This window comes from Poeciliopsis prolifica, unplaced genomic scaffold (assembly GCF_027474105.1).
Source record: "Poeciliopsis prolifica strain line A6 unplaced genomic scaffold, Auburn_PproV2 SCAFFOLD012, whole genome shotgun sequence".
In the NCBI taxonomy this organism is placed as follows: Eukaryota; Metazoa; Chordata; class Actinopteri; order Cyprinodontiformes; family Poeciliidae; genus Poeciliopsis; species Poeciliopsis prolifica.
Window position 1 is genome coordinate 10,548,313 of NW_026562387.1, and position 16,397 is coordinate 10,564,709.

General features: G+C 44.1%; 2 protein-coding genes across 5 annotated transcripts; one reads left to right on the top strand and one right to left on the bottom strand.

Moving 5' to 3' along the window:
• Positions 1-83: 83 nt before the first annotated feature.
• Positions 84-13,189, bottom strand: lnx2a (ligand of numb-protein X 2a). 3 transcript variants are annotated; one of them, XM_055037765.1, is made up of 11 exons: positions 13,018-13,189; positions 9,729-10,285; positions 4,783-5,012; positions 4,562-4,699; positions 4,286-4,485; positions 3,577-3,999; positions 2,453-2,626; positions 2,138-2,315; positions 1,825-2,050; positions 1,470-1,628; positions 84-841 (listed from the first exon to the last, which is right to left on the bottom strand). In XM_055037765.1, the coding sequence occupies exons 2-11, from the start codon at positions 10,130-10,132 to the stop codon at positions 706-708; spliced, it is 2,268 nt and encodes a 755-aa protein (XP_054893740.1). In that variant the 5' UTR covers positions 10,133-10,285; positions 13,018-13,189; the 3' UTR covers positions 84-705. The 3 variants fall into 3 exon arrangements, with proteins under 3 accessions (XP_054893740.1, XP_054893741.1, XP_054893742.1); XM_055037766.1 differs by lacking the exon at positions 13,018-13,189 and adding an exon at positions 12,081-12,099; XM_055037767.1 differs by lacking the exons at positions 9,729-10,285; positions 13,018-13,189 and adding an exon at positions 8,345-8,908.
• Positions 13,190-13,962: 773 nt separating this feature from the next.
• Positions 13,963-15,809, top strand: si:ch211-140b10.6 (protein POLR1D-like). Of its 2 annotated transcripts, none has more exons than XM_055037192.1 (3): positions 13,963-14,120; positions 14,426-14,500; positions 15,200-15,809. In XM_055037192.1, exons 1-3 carry the CDS (start codon positions 14,095-14,097, stop codon positions 15,564-15,566), a joined length of 468 nt encoding a protein of 155 aa, XP_054893167.1. In that variant the 5' UTR covers positions 13,963-14,094; the 3' UTR covers positions 15,567-15,809. The 2 variants fall into 2 exon arrangements, with proteins under 2 accessions (XP_054893167.1, XP_054893168.1); XM_055037193.1 differs by having other exon boundaries at positions 14,002-14,120; positions 14,398-14,500.
• Positions 15,810-16,397: the final 588 nt, after the last annotated feature.

Consider the following 16,397-nt stretch of genomic DNA (forward strand, 5'->3'; position numbering starts at 1 on the left):
ATAAAAAAAAAAATCTTTTAATCCACAACCAGGCCCTTAAACTTCTTTGAGGAGCCTTCCAGCAGAATCAGACACGGAGATGCTAATCCTTAAAAGGAAATGTTTATTTAAACAAAACACACATTCACACATGTATAAAAGGTCAGCTGGTTGTATGGTGATGATACCTGAGGGCTGACCTCCCTCAGGATGCGGCAGGTTTCTAATAAGGCCTTGGGCTCATTCAGATGGAAACATCGCTGGTGAGGAAGAACAACTTGATGAAGGGGATTTGTGTTTTTTATTTTATTCATTTTTTTTTTCATCTAGGACGGCAGAGGATCAGATCACATTCATCGGAAACGTTTCGGACTCGCAACGATGCCTCCACCTGAATAAAACCCTGAGGTTCTACCACTGCTCAGTGAGGTGAATACAGCACAGACTGCATGTTAACAGTTGCAGCACAGCTCTCCCTGCGGGAGTGACGACAACATGACCATATGAAACACAGCAGTGTCTGTTCAGGAGTGCAGTCTGTCGAGTGACGTGGCACAATCTGGATCGGTCCCACCCCCCCTCTTGGTCCTGCTGGGTCTACAACAGTCCTGGATGCGTTTGGTCCTGGATTAAGCCCGGTATGGAGCGATGTACAGTAGTTCACTTTGGCCGAGGTTGTTCCCGATTTAGAACATTCTGGGTGAAGCCCGCTGGCTTTTGTCCTGGTTACACCAGGCTGCCGGGCCAGGAGACCACGGTCAGCGCCACCCGGCTGCGCTGCTCCTTTAACATCGGCACCAGAGCTGAGTGGCTCATTCCTGCTGTGGACAGGCCGTTTACTGCCACTATCATGTCTCCACACCTAGAGCAACACAGTTGGAGAAGTGGACTTTACACTGCAGCAGAAATGAGTTTTCCAACAGAGCTTTTTCTTTACCTTCTTCACCGTAACGTGGCAAAAATAAACATGCGTCTTCGTTCAGCTAAGCAATCAATCTCAAGATAAATTACAATTAGTTGAATGATTCCCATTCTGATGATCAATTTTTATTGATCTATGGTTTCAGTTGTAAGTGGGTTTTATTTAGATTTGTCTTTGGTTGTGATTTTGAAAAATATCTTCCACTTTCAGTTTCATGTTCTGCACAAAATTAAGGTCTCTGAGAGGGCAAACATGCATTAATATTCCATTATCACTATATTAATTGAAGATAGTCTCAAAATAACAGAAATATGCAACTTTCCTGAAACTTTTATAGATCTTACTAGTTAAATTTAGCAGAAAATACAAAAGATTTTTTTGGAAATAATCTTATAAGTATCAAGAAAGTAACCGGTGCATTCCAGGAGAGTTTCAGGAAAATATGCTATAATTTCCAGAAACTACACAATGAGTACACAATACTCATAGTAATTTGCAAGTTCCTGAAAGTAACTTCTAGGTTCTGGGAAACTATGTAACAGTTGCATAATAATCACTGAATGCTCACTTAAGGCGGCCATCGTAGTATGCAGGCGTGCCAAGGACAATAGTCTTGATGAAAAATGCCTGGTTGCCATGGCTTTCCTCATAGCCCCCAACGATGCTGAAGCCCCAGCTCCCGGGATGGCTCCTCCGCAGCACGATCTCATGGCTACTGTGCAGGTAGCTGCAAGAAGAGAGAAGTGCAGATATGCAGAATAAAGTCATCTACTCACACTTGAAATGCTGCAATACCTTAAAGTTGAGAGTGAAAGGATCCTGGTACTTTTTCCATATTTGTTACAAAGGCAAACCTGAATGCATTCTATTAGCATTTTATGTGATAAACATCAGCAATCAGACGTTGAGCCAGTCTTTCTCACCTAGGCAGGCCTAGCCACATGACCCACGAGGGAGACCAGTTTGCATCGAAGTCGCTGTCGTGGCCATGAGGCAGCAACTCGTCATGGTCGTGCTCCTCCACCATGCTGACCTCTAGCACTCTCAGCTGCACCGAGGGCGAAGCAGCGCTGGCCTTCAACGTCCCGACAGCCTCGCTGTGGCTCAGGTATGTCAGGTCCTGTCCGTTGATGCTTAGCAGCACATCACCTGACGGGAAAAAAGCACGAAAGAAAAAATGTTTTTCGGGTAACGCTCAGGTGTCCTGACTCTTGGCCGCTGAAAACGAGGGTGGACCTCTTTTGATTCGTCCATCCCGGGACAAGCAGCCATGTGGCTGAACGCTTGTCACAAAGATCGGCAGCTCCCCGCTCTTGCTGCCCCGGCCTCCTGCCACGGTCATGCCCAGGGACTCGAGGGGTTCCTTCTTCACAGTGATGTGTTTCTCCTTGCATGTCACACACTGGGAGAGATCCTGGGAGACATCAGAAATCACAGACTCGAATGTTTCCAGTTCATCCTGAGACACATCCTTCTCTAAAGACTCCAAGCTAAAAATACAGTTATGTAGGATGCAGATTGGAAAACTCGTGCACACACACACAATCTTACTCTGTGAGTGCTAGTGCGGGACAGGTGTACGGGCACAGGGCTTGGAGTAGAGCTGTGATTTGGCAGGAAGTGATCAAGGCAGTACAGGTCTCTGGTTGAGCTTGATTTTGGCGGTGGGGGCGGAGTGGGTTTGTTGGGTCGGCCGATCAGGAGGTGGACTCTCTCTCCGCTTGCCTGCAGAAGCACAACGATGATGTTTCAATCCCTTCATGCATCCGAACTTTGTTTGAAACAAAGATTTTTCTACATAAGTATCTTGATTAAATTGTAACTTACAGAATAAATAGTCACAAATGGTATCTAATGTGGGTTTGACTGATTTTATAGAAAAATACTACCAGTTCCTTTACAATATTTGAATAGAAGGTATGTTTTATTGAAATATATATAGAAATTATTTATTTTGATGATTTATTTATTTTCTATTTATCTTACCTATTATTTCTTTTGAAAACTTAATTTTTGCATATTTTTATACTTCCATTTGGGTCTCAGCTGCTTCTAAAATAGCCCAAGCACTTAAAAAACCATCCAGCTCCTTTGAGCAAGAAGTTCCATTTTTTTTTGTGTGTCTGTATTTGGAAAAAGAGCCATTTCAAAAACCTCTCGATTGCTGAGTCAGACTGTGCTGTTACAAGGAGAGCCCATCACCTAACAACCCAAGTACATTTGGTCAGCTGGTTTTACTGCTGTATTTGCTGTACAATGGCTGCTGGAAAACAAGTATTTTGTTGTTCACTTACTATCCAGGAATCACTTCCTACATTCTTGTTCCTTGTGCAGAAGGCTCTTCTTCTGCTTTTCAAAGATGTACGATTGTATGATTGTGCATCTGTTTGCAGCTATTTTCACGTGAAAGTGTAAACATTGAGTTGGGGGCGGGGCCAGCAGCCCTAAAACAACTCATTCTGAAAGGGGCTCAAAATCTGCAGAACTGAACAAACTAAAATCTCATTGTCTAATAATGATTTTGTGAGCAAAATGTTTTGAACATGTTTTGCATAGATCACAGATCTGTTCTAACCTGTTGAAGGAAGCATAAGACTTTTGCAGAGTACTGTGAATCTACTCCTCTTCTGATGACACCTAAATAATCTAACCATCACAACAACCTGCATCGACACCTGTATGATCTGAGCTGCCTGTTCAGGCGTGCCATGGCAAAGGTCCTGATCGTTGACAGCCAGCACTCTGTCGTTGCTCCGCAGCCTGCCATCCTTCGCGGCCAGGCCTCCTTCCAAGAGGTCCAACACAAACACCCCTGATTCGTCCGTTCGACGGACCAGCTTTATGCCGAGCTGCTCTGTGGAGTCTCGCTTGTGAAGCGTGATTCTTAGGGTGGCGGGGCTGGAGGGGGCGCCCTCGGGCGTGGAGCAGGGGGCGTGGGGCACAGCCGGGGTGGTGGAGGACGAAGAGGATGAGGAGGGAGGAGCCCTGGAGGCACAGCGGCGCTCCCTCAGCACGGTCAGCTGCAGGGTGGTGCAGGGCCGCGCCAGGGTGGAGCGGGCAAAACTGTGTGGGATGTTACTGATGTCCACGTTGTTCACCTTGGAAACAAATTCATCAAAGCAGATGTGCATTAATATAAATACATTTTTATTCTCAATAGAAATTAATGATTAATATTCCTTTTTTTTTCTGTTCCTAAACCAGCAGTTCTCAAAGATTTTCTGGGCCCCCCTGCACTGGCACTTTGAGGTCTTTACTTTGATTGGGCCATTCTAACAAGGGAATCTTGTGAGCTGCAAGAGGAATACCTGGAAGTTTTTTTTTTATTTTTTAAATAAAAAAAGTTAATGTTTTATAAATGATAAACAGAAGCTGATCCCTCACCTGCAGTATCTGATCTCCAGCTAGCAGTCTCCCGTCTCGTGCAATGACCCCGTCTCGGTACACCTCCTGGATCACTATGTTGATGAGAGGCGTCTCATTTCCTCCCACGATGCTGATTCCCAGCTCAACATACGGGTTGGCTCTGTGGACCTCTATGGTTGTTATCTCTCCTTCGGGAAGGGAGGGTAACTTTACGCACCCTAAAAGACAAACCAAACAGCTGTAGGTCACTTTCACAAGAGACAAGCGTACCCAGAGAAATGAAGGATGACATACCTTCCTCTGCAGACAGAGGTGGGGACTCAGGGCAGTCCCAGCCAGAGGAGGTGGAGCTGACAGAGCGGAGGAGATGGATGCACGGGTTACTGAGGGGCCGCTTCACCCTAGGGACCACACACTCCAACCCCACCACACCTGGGAACAGGCAGAGCAGAAAAACATAAAGTCTTAGCTTATCATTTTCCTTCACTCACAGGAAGCCTGGAGGATCAGCTCACTGTCTTCTTCATTGCTTTCTTCAAATGCAGGGTTGTCGAGGCCGGCGTCGTCGGTCCATGCAGATCCATTGCTGCAGGCGGTAGTGGGGCCAGAGTGTGGCGAAGGCGAGCGGTCTCTCAGGTCTGTCTGCGGGGAGTGAGGCGACATGGGAGGGGTGGTCACCATGGCTCGCTCATCGCCGCTCTCACATCGTGGCCTGTCCACAGTCGTCTGCTGAGTCCCAGGACACCTTTCACCAAGAAACAGGTTGTTACACCATCAGATTCCTCTATTTGGAACAGATTTTTGACAACTACATAACTTTATGAGTTGGACTTATTTTACTTGTTAGGTTCTTTGGGACTTGTAATTTGACACCATTTAAGTAAAACTGTAAGGATCTGAATTAAAGAGAAGTAAAGCATAGACTGAGAAACCCTTTCCCAGCAAACTGATGTTGAATTCTGCATCAGTTTCTGCACTGAAAAGTGAAAACTGTTACAATTTTATGCAAAATCTCCCTTACACTGACTGTTTCTTTATGAGTTAGTATGTTCTAGACAGTACATTTCATAATGCATCTCCATTCTTCTAAACTTTACCTCAGTCTATACTCTTGTAGCTTCAATTGTAAGATGGGAGCTAGATAAAACTATTTTGATAATTCTGGAAACAGTGGTGTGTAACTTAAATAGAGTCGCAACAATTTAAAGAAAAATGGCATAGCTCAAACAAATCGTAAAGATATTTTAAAACAATCTTCCATGTTTTGTTATCCTGAAGAGAAATGACAGCTGTGGTCAAACTTAGTCTTCTAGCCATAAATTTGTAAACAACTCACAGCATTCACACTGTGAAACTGAATTCGAATTGCTTCCAAGTCGGCATGTAATTTGACATAATTGGTTTAAAACCCAAATATGTTGAGATGAAAATAAAAACAACAATTTGATATGCTTAGAAAAGCTTTATCACCAAATATGCACCCAAAAATAAAAAGCTCTACCTCCCCACCAGCATCTCTCTGTGTTTTTATTCTGGTAAATGTAATGAAAAAATTTGAATTTTGGTTTCCTCCTTATGGAGGAAAGCACAAGGAAATTTAAAAATGATCATGCATAATAATAATAAAATTAAAAAAGGGTATTGATAATGGAAAACCACCTTTCATGGATAAAATTCCTGCAGAAATGTGGCCTTAAATTCACATTGATGGGAATTAGAAAAAATTTCACTAAAAGATTGTGCAGTCTTTTTTTACTTTAGAAAAGCTGTAAATGTTTATCTTGATAAAGTTCAGTCACATTCAGCGGCTGTTCACTTTAAATAAGAATGCTAAATGAACCTTGTGACACACACGGGTATATTTAAAAATGGCTCTGGGCTAGCGCTCTCACATGGAATCACAGTTGTCATCATAATATCAGCATGTGCAATATCAAAGGACTCTGGATGCAATACTTGGTACAGCAATATTTCAAGTGTGATGCATTCACACGCTTTTTGCAAAAACATGACTCACTGCTTCTGATGTACAAAGTCAGAATAATTTTAAGTGAGATGTCAAAGTTTGTGGCAAGCTGGTAGAAACTTCTTGATGACAAAAAGGAAGCAGACAGAGGACAGAAATGCAATACATTTTTATTCAATATTATTACTGCAATAATAAATTAAAACTGTCAAATTGCATCCGTCCCTGACATGCAGACACTTGCTTTATGTGCTTGAAAAGGCTGGGTATGAAAAGATCAAAGCTGCTGATGTAAGGAGAGACCCTTCTTTAAAAATACACACCAACAAATAGACTCAAAGGATTAGGCTGTTCACATCCTTGTTTGACCCTGCAGTCTTTACTTCAAGCAGTATACAGGTGGGTGAAGCAACATAACAAAGGTCTGCTGAGAAACATTCAAAGGAACTGTGTGCAATGACAATAGGAAAAAGTACTAGGTCTCTGTTTTCAATCAAAAGATGCATTAGATAATAATCAAGAAAACCTTAAAGAAGAAACTTTATTGCTACCAATAACAAACAAGCCCACATTGAACACAAATAAAATGTTGCATTTTGGCAGATCTTCTGCCCTGTTATCCTGATTTCTAATCCGCAACATAAACAACATTGACTCTCAATGTCACATGCGGACTGCAGACCCTTGGCTCCGATTAGCTTCTTACGGCAGCAGGGTAAGCGTGTGTGGAACCCACGTGGGGCCAGAGAATAATCTTAATTAAAAATGTCATCTTGTGAAACTCATTTGATCTGTCTTACATCATCCCTTCTTGACATCTCAACATGAAACTGGGAAAATGAGTATTGAACACATCGACTTTTTGGATAAATGTATAAAATTCTCACCAGGTGTTGGTAACAACCCAAATAGGAACTGGTCCATAATTAGGGTGAATGTGTTAAACGAGAATGATACAGAGAATAGTTATTGGATATCTAATCAAAATGGGCTTTAAAAACAACAGAAAAATTAGTTCTATCAATATTTGGAAAGCAATCAGGGCAGAATGGCATTAGTCCTAATTGACGGTCTGCAACCTTATTGTTGCGAAACATGCTGAAGAGGGAATCTTTTCTGAATTTCTCAATATTCCACTGATCACAATTGAAGCCATAATCCAGAAGTGGTGCTAAGATTATTTCCCTATAAAACAACTACTTGCTCCTCTGTCTGAGAAGTCAAAAAGTAAGCGAGACAAGAAGTAATGCACTCAAATTCCTCATTACACACTCACAGCACAAGACTCCACTAATGAAGAAAACTAATTGAGTTTTGTTTAACTCTTGCTGGAGAATATTGGACAAGCAGGAGGAGTATGATCTGGCCAAATGTAACCAAAGTTAAAATATTTTGAAAAAAAAAAGATGTGAGTTTTGAAGGTGCGGACATCATGATGTGACAATGATCGCGTGACTGAAGGGATGACAAATTTACATATTTGCTGAGATATTCTTAACTAGAATCTGAAGATGAAATGAGAGTGGAACTTTGAGCATGACAATAATCCCAAGGAAAGTTCAGCTGTTGAAATGACCAATTCAATCACCAAATTAGTCAAACCCGAGAAACGCAGGCAATTCTAGTTCCTGAAAGCACAAAGAGGGCACCGTCTTAGCTCAAAGAAAAATCAACAGCTCTCCTATTAAAGCACCTGTTTCTCAGCCGTTTCTATCATCCTGGTATAGACAGCATGCTAAGCTTCTTAAGGAACACATCCTCAATTTCAGTGTGGTGTCAGGCTGGCAGTCAAACATTCATGCATACAGCAAGAGGCAACCCCACTGATCAAGTCTACTCTTATCCTTAAATAAAGATCTTTATATGTTGATATGATATTTACACATTTGCATAAATTACATCACCTATTTTCACAGATGAATATCCTACAGCAAACTAGATGGATTAAGGAAATTGACAAACGCATACCAACCAATAGAGAAATGGAATAATCAATTAAAACAGTCATCCCAAGTACAAAAAAAAGAGAGTACACTCAAGTGGACACCAGTAAGAAAGAGATTCTTTTATATCCCCAGAACTGTCATCACGTCCCACCGTGTCCCACTCACCACAGTCCTGGGTTGCCCTTGGCCGTTTCACAGAAGAAGTGGTTGAAAAGATCTCTGGTGTTGAAGTTGCCCAGCATAGTTGTGAAATGAGAACATGAACCTGCTGGCCAGCCAACCTATGACTGCGGTACGGAACCACTAATCCTCCATCACATGACCCACAGCTCAATAATCCCTTCTGGGTCTGACAGCACCTGGTCCAAATGGGCCGAGAGCCAAAGTGTGTAGAAGTTAAAGGTAATGTGGGTGAACCTATCTGATTCTTATACTGGGAAAACAAAAAGACAATGAAGAGTGAATAGTTCAGGCAGACATAAAATCAATATTTATTTTTTTATTGGTAGACGAGTTTTATTTCAATATCAACCATGAGCGTTCACAAGAAAGAATGAGGTATTACGGTATGTCGAGTCGAGTGCCAGTATAATAACCTAATCTAATCTTCCATACTGCTTTCTAAGCCATCCTACTGCAACACGACCACTGCACTAGAAAGTTTCCTCACAATCGACATCTTTTTCCTTTGTATATGTGGGAGGTTTCTGAACCAGTTCAGCTTTGCTGCAGAGAAGCAAATACTGTCAGTATTTTTGAGCTGCTTATAAGCAGCTTGATCTGCAACCAGATGAATTCACAGCTTCCTCCAGTCTCCAAGCAACCACCCAATGCGGAGTTTGGAGATGTGCGCCTTCCCGCTGCTGCGCTTCTTATGGGGAGCCCCGCACACAATGATCTTTATTTGGAAGAATCTGACCATGACTAATCATCACTGTATTTGAAAAAAAATCCCAGATTGACCAACGAATCAGAAAAAGAAGCTGTGGGATCACTGAGGCGTGTGGGACGTTTTTTTTTTTTTAGCACATGTAGTTGAATATCATCTACATAGAAAAGGAAATAATTGTTGTCGTGAAAAGATTATGCAAAAGAAATGCATGCAGATAGATAGTGATTAGTTTTGCGACCAAGGACTGCTTCTTGATGTAAACCACCATTCGACTGACCTGATGAGGGTAAAATATTGCACAGACATATTGCATAGAGGGCATTGTTTAGCCTGTGTGAGGTAGTAAATTCAGGGCAGGGTCATTATGATCCCACAGGATAAAACAAAATACTTCTATTAATAGTTTTTTAGCTGGGGCGAATCAAAAGAAAATGCAATCCTGGCATCTCCACTGTCAGCACTTAGCAAGCACTTAACTGCCAAACTAGTAAAGCCTTTTGTAGACACCTTACAAACTGCCATAAAACAGAAGTCTCCTTATCTCTAAATTGTTTATGAAATACCAATTGACAGGCGCACATAATGTCTGACCTATGTGTACACAGCTTGCATCAATCCATCACTTGATTTATGAGTTAATTTCATCAGCTTTATTACCTGTGCTTGAGGTGCGCCTCCAGGTCACATCGAGGCATGCTGAGGGAGCAGACGGGACTCAAAGGGCAGGTCACAGACAGCTTGTCTAGCAGCTTGTGCACCAGGATGCTGGATCTGCGGCATGCCTGCAGCTGCAGCCTTGTCCTGTCCAGAGGGCAGAAATCCCTTTCCTGGAGGAAGCTGCGCAGGCAGCGGGCGCAGAAGGTGTGTCCGCACGGCGTGTCGAGGGGCTGCACCAGCGGCTGCAGGCAGATGTGGCACACAAGGTCGTCGTCCACCTCTAGGCGGTAATTATAAAGGTGGTTCTCCCAGCTGCGGTGGATCTGGCCACACTCTGGACACGAGGCCTCCAGGGGAGGCTCCGAGGGCTTGACCACGTCTACGTCGCAGCCAGGGCTGCCCATCGCTTCTCCTTCGGCGCAGCTCAGCTTTGGCACAAATGACTCCAGTTGGGCTGCAGGGATGGGAAGGGGCACACACTCCTATCCCATAGGCCTCAAACGTTGAATAGGTTGCAGAGAGGACAGAAGCCCTCCAGCAGCTGATGACACATAGCCCTGCAGGTCAAAGGGCACAGCAGGAATTATCAACAGCTGTTTCAGGAAAACTAGTGTCTCATTATACGCTTGCGAAATTATTCATGTGGCAAATGCCTTGTGCACGTGTTTGCGCTAAGTGCGTGCGTGAGAGCCTGCCGAGATTATGTATTGCGGCTCCTGTCCGCTAATCTGACGGTATAATCTCTCTTTTGCTCTCGCCTGCTCCAATCTTCCAATTCCACAGAGAGGGAATTATATGGGATTGAGGCAGAGAGAGGACTCAGATCAGAGAAAGTGGGATTGAGAAAAGCAGAGGCAAAGTCAGCAGGAGGTAGGGAGCAGCAGAGGCAGAGAAGGAGATTTGAAGAACGGTGAAAGAGATCAACGGGATGCGTAAACAGACACAAAGCAACCGACAGACAGGAGGGAGGGACGGAGGCTGCAAATGCTGCGAGGAGAGAACAAAGGAAAATGACAGGTTGGATTTATGCACACTCCAGGTTCAGTGGAGGCCCTAAGGACATGCCTTAAGCAAGATCTTGAAATAAAGCACTAAGCTGAGCTTTGGGGGTCCCTGAAGCTAAAGGGGAGAGTCTGCTCAGATGTACAGCAGCTCTCCATTGAATCTCAATAGTTTACACAACAACCCTGTTCAATTGTAAAAAAAATTACACCATGATAAATCATTTCAAAACTTTTTCCACCTTCACTGTCACATATTTATTGGTGTACAATTAAACCAAAAATATATGTTAGTTGCAAAAATCCAAAAAGATAAATAAAGACACACCAACCTGGTTGCATCAATGTAGACAAATTATTTATTTAAGCAACTTTTGATTTAATATCAGCATTTATTCTGAGTCTAATTAACCTGAATTAAAGCAATGTTGTATGACTTTTTGTAACTATCTCTACTGTTTTCCATACATCCTACTTAAGGAATAGCATTTCAGAATACTCTTTTCTTCCAATGACACCAGGCAGCTACAATCCTCAAATTATTTTGTGAGAGAAAGTGTTATTGTCCAAATAAACAAAACCACACAACACAAAGGCATGTTTAGTATATGAATAACACTAAAGATCTCCGAAGGAACACAAGGCATGGAGGTAGTAAGTTGATGAAATTATGAACAGTTCCAAATTCTGGTCATTTCGGATCCAAAACCTGCAGATGCCTGCTCAGTGGTGGCTCTGCTGTCGGTGTACCCCTCATTCCAAAGCACATAGACTCGTCTCCTAATCCTCAGTACTAACCAGCAAATGCCTTCTCAACCCGTTAACTGCCTGCACAAAAGCAATAAAAGGTGGACAAAGTTTTTTTTTTTAATTATTATTATTCTGATAGTCACGTTTATTTACCTCACAAAAACATTTTGACAGGAGGGCTGCACTTAGAATCCACTGTATATAAACCTCATCATCACCACCCAATCCCCTTCCTGTGTGGGCCTGATGCCATCAGCTGACGATAGAGGGCGCGCTTCTCCCCTCAGCTGGCTCCGGCCAAGCCACAGTGACTACCTGCCTCTGTTCCTGTCTCCATGACGATCTGGATCCTGTTCTGCTCGCTGGGGCTTGACATTCAGAGTGAAGCCAGCGAAGGATGCAGGGGACTGAGGCACACAGCAGATGCACTTCTCCCAGCAGGATGCTCTATTCCTCCCCACTATACAGCCACGAAAGCTTGTCACAGGGTGATCAACGCCCCCCGACCCCCCCCCCGCCCTTTTCTGTTTGATTTGCCTTTTTAGCTGCATTTTGCCCCCCCACCCCCTTCCCCTTTTAAATCTACCCAGCAGTTACCTACATGTATGTCTCCTTCCTTTATGTGTGACTGGAACGCTTCTGTCCCCATCCCGCAGCTGGACATGAATTAATCATGAAGACACAAGGCTCCTCTGTTTCTATAACAAAGCTGTGACATCACCACAAAACACGCAGGCATGCAAGTCAAAAAGCAAACAGGCACACGTCAAGCACAGGAGCCTTTTTCTTCTTCTTCTTCTTCTTTAGGCAGCAGACCCCTGAGAAACTAACCTTGTCAATAAGTAAAGACTTCAGATGTCCCAATTATGAAAACATCCGTTTTAAACAGGGGAGGACTCTGTTGCGAAGTAAACCTGAAGCTCGTAAATCATTTTTGCAATCCTTTATAAACCCTATTAATAAATGACAGGACTGCACCTGTCATTCTGCATAATCAAACCCCACAGTGATACATAAACATGAGAAGTTTAACGCCACAGATCTCAAAACTCGAGTCCTTTCGGTTTAGCCCACTTTTTTTTTTTGATAAAACCCCTCATCCTGAAAAAAAAAAGATAAGAAGGAGGCCTGCTGCTGTTCTGCAAGGTCTGTTGCAACTGACTGCTTTCCCCCGTCCACGCAACTACGAGACGGATATGCAATGATGATAACAAAAACTGCCACTGGTTAAACTGGAAATTGAAATCCCCCGTTTGTTTGTTTACCCCCTCTCGCTGTCATTATCCTCTTTTTTTTTCTGGGCAACGCACAAACTGCAGCGTCATAATTTCCAATCGTATAGACAGGAAAGATGTTGAAATGACCCCCCCCCACCACCACCACCACCTCTCCATCTGTCTGACTCCATCCCGCCCTCCTTCCAGGAGCGGCAGAGCGAGGACAGAGGGACAGAAGGACAGAAGAAGCGACTGTCCCAATGCAAAGCCAGCCACACACTGACACCACTCATGCATGCAGATGTGCGGGATGATAGCTACCTTTTCCGCCGGCGGCTCCTCCGCGCTGAGCGCTCGGGCCCCGAGCAGGGCCGGTGGGAGGGGTGGTGGTGGTGGGGAGGGGGGGAAGGCGGACAATTGTCAGCGGCGGGACCTCGATCACGCATTCGCCGCAACCGAGCGGACCGCAAACCCGCACAAAAACGCCCCCGTGCCTTTGCTGACGCTGGCTCCGCCTACTTGTGTCAATCAAAGCGCGAGTGGGCGGGATCTGAGTGCGCCAGTGGAGGTGGAGGTGGCTTGTTTTCTGCCTGCGCAAAAACCTACTTTTAAAAAACCTTGGCTGTCTTGAGTTTAATGTATTTATGTAAACGCGTGTAATTTTCATATTCACGCAACATTTCAGGGGGTGGTTTATGTCTTTCTCAAGACTCATGCATTTCAGTGGTTTTTAATATGGGACTTGTGGCTCTTTGCCCAGGGCAGCATCCATTTAGGGAACGGAAAAAAAACTCGACAGAAAAATGTTAATTCTTGCCTTTACGGAGGTTTTACCTATCTGTCAGTCTGTCTGCCTGTCTGGTATTTTACAGTAGATGTCCTGGAGGACATCATCAATTGTTTCTTACGCCTCTTGTACTAATGGTGCTCCTCTTTCAATTTCAGTCTCTCCACATGGTTAGAAAGGCCAGGCAAACGACACTGAAGTCAAGGATATGATCCTTACCCAATGTGGTTTACAGTGATGCTTTGAACTTCCCCTTCCTTTCTCTGCCATGTTCCTTTTCAACTACTTTTGAGAAATTTGCATAAAAGATCAAACAAAAAAGGCATGAAGCATAACTTCTAATCAAATGTTTTATTTTAATTAAGGTGAAAATATTCATATAAAACAGAAACTTAACATGTCAAGGAAAAAACATCAGCAACTCACATATATTCAGAAACTCACAAATCAGGCATTCTTCACGGCTGCCAAAAGCCCGAGGTCCTTGGAGAGAGGCCCTCTAGGGGAAGTAAACGGACGGGAATGCAACATTAACGCTACAGACGTTGAATTAGAGATGAAGTGTCTCTTTGTATAGCAGCTCGTAACTGTTTGTTTTGAGCCGGGAAGAGATGGCAGAAGATAACGATCTGGAAAAGTGAGTAACTTAGTCGCTGTTTTGTTTCCCCGGGCGGCGCAAAGTGGACAATGTCCGGCGCTTGTTTCGCCTCCAAACTCGACCCCCAGTCCATCAGCAGCATGCCCGCTTCTCTTTATGTGCAATATTTCTGAAAAACGCGTCCACGCACCACGTGAAGCTCGTGATCACCAGCTGGGGTTAAACGGAGACACTGCCCGCTGTCATATGAGTTTCCTCTCGCCCCTTCCTGTCCCTTTGGCTCCACGCTGAGTGTTTGTGTCCTGTTTGAGCTCAGTTTCCTGTGGATCCGTCTGTCCATGCAGGCGCGCTGTGGAGGAGCTCCTCAGGGAGACCGACAGAGCCCGGCTGAGAGCAGAGACCATGGGCCCCGCAGGATGGTGAGCTGGGACTCTTGTGTTAAACGTATTGCTGATGTTCTTTTCATCGACCAACAGGTGGGCGGCCATGTCGCTCGTGCCAAACGCTGTGCATTTCCAAAATAATGGATCGAAGAATTGTTATTGTTTGGCAAAAGCCTATACCGTTATACATGCCGATATATCGTGCGTCCCTACTTTATATCCCAGTACGGCTTTAAACCTGTCTTCTGTTCCTCCTTCTCCCTTGACGAACATTGTTACCATTTAACCACTAAAAGTACTCAAGGCATTTGAATGTCTGGATGACGGGACAATTTTTTAACTTATTTGTTTTCTTATAAACCTCTGAACCCTTCATAAAAGAACTGGGTTCTACTGAAATTATAGTTTGAACATATCTAGAGGAAAGGGGGCTGAAAGCATGTTCATGCCACACCTTTCAGATTTTTACTTGTAGAATATTTTAGTAACTTTTTTTCTATTTTCAAATTATTTTATAGTTTATGTTAGTGAGAAAAAGAGTTTGTTATTGTAACATAATAAAAGGCAGAACAAATCGCAGGGTATCAAAATGAGCTAAAGATGAAGTCTATCCTTGGTGCTGTGCTGTATAGCTGATGTGAGTTATGACCATCCGAGTCCTTTATATCGTCCATCTCTTCCTCTGAGTGTCTGTCGTTCTGACGGCTGGATTGACCCACTGTGTTCCCCTAACAGGTTGAAATGCCCCCTGCAGGGCACCAACAAGCGTTTTCTCCTCAACACGCTTCGCTCCACAGACCTGCAGCGCCGCTCCGACGTGTCCAGGTTCAGTCGCTCCGGCGACACGAGAGGACGCATGAGGAGCGAGTCCCCGGACAGACGCCGCGACCGCAGCAGATCGCCGCCAGCAGATCACAGGAGCAGCGGAGGCCGCGCGGAACGCAAACGCTCTCCTTCCCCTCCTCGAAGGGACGGCCGCACAAGTCGAGATAAGAGGTTGGACAGAGACAAGGACCAGCAGCGCAGGCACAGAGACGACAGAGACAAAAGACATGACGATGGACGGAATAGAGACAGAAGCAGACGGATACAGACTTCATAAGCGGACCTGGCTCTGTCTGGGGGAGACGAACCCAGGTCTCAACACTCTGAACCATCTCAGGCTTTCAGAACTGGTGTGATGTAGAAGATTGCGATTTATCAGACACAATTTAGGTTCAAAAAGTAAAGTGTGTTTTACTGATTATTTTCTGTTTGAGATTTTGGTGAGATTCATGTGTATTTATTGTCCTTTTTGGTTCTTGTTCACTAAAATGTGACCTAATAAAAGCTCAAGCTGCCGTTCCGTTGGCATCTCCCCGGAAATCTCTTTTCAGCAAACATTTTCTCCTCCTCCCTTCTCACCTGACTCACCCTCAAGTCCAGCTGCGTTTCACCGAGCCGCCATTATAATGCCATTACTATTCTTCAGCTGCTGTTCACACGTCATGGTGTTGACACAGCCCATGCTGCTGTCGCCACAGGCCAAGCTCAGTTTTATCGCATGTCCGAGATTTTGTCTGGCGATCTGAAAGTGTTTTGTTTGCTATATCAGATAAAAAAAGAACATGTTTTCCTGACACACCTTTACTCACTGGTCCAGATTTGCCTTATTTCTAAAACACCATTGCTCAAATAATCTCAGCCTTGTTTCTTGAACACTGCAATAGCTCCCCCACATCCTACAGATGATTGTGTTCCAGAGTAGATTAAACACAAAGAATGCAACTATTATCACCCTGAAACACACCAGTGACTCTTAAAACTCACTCAAGCTGCAGTCTTTGGTTGTTGCTGTTGCACAACACCTTTTACCTTCACTAAACCCTCCTTTTTATATGGTTGGATGCAGAACTCCGTGAACAGCCGGGTTCTTCAGCAGCGACCTTTTGTT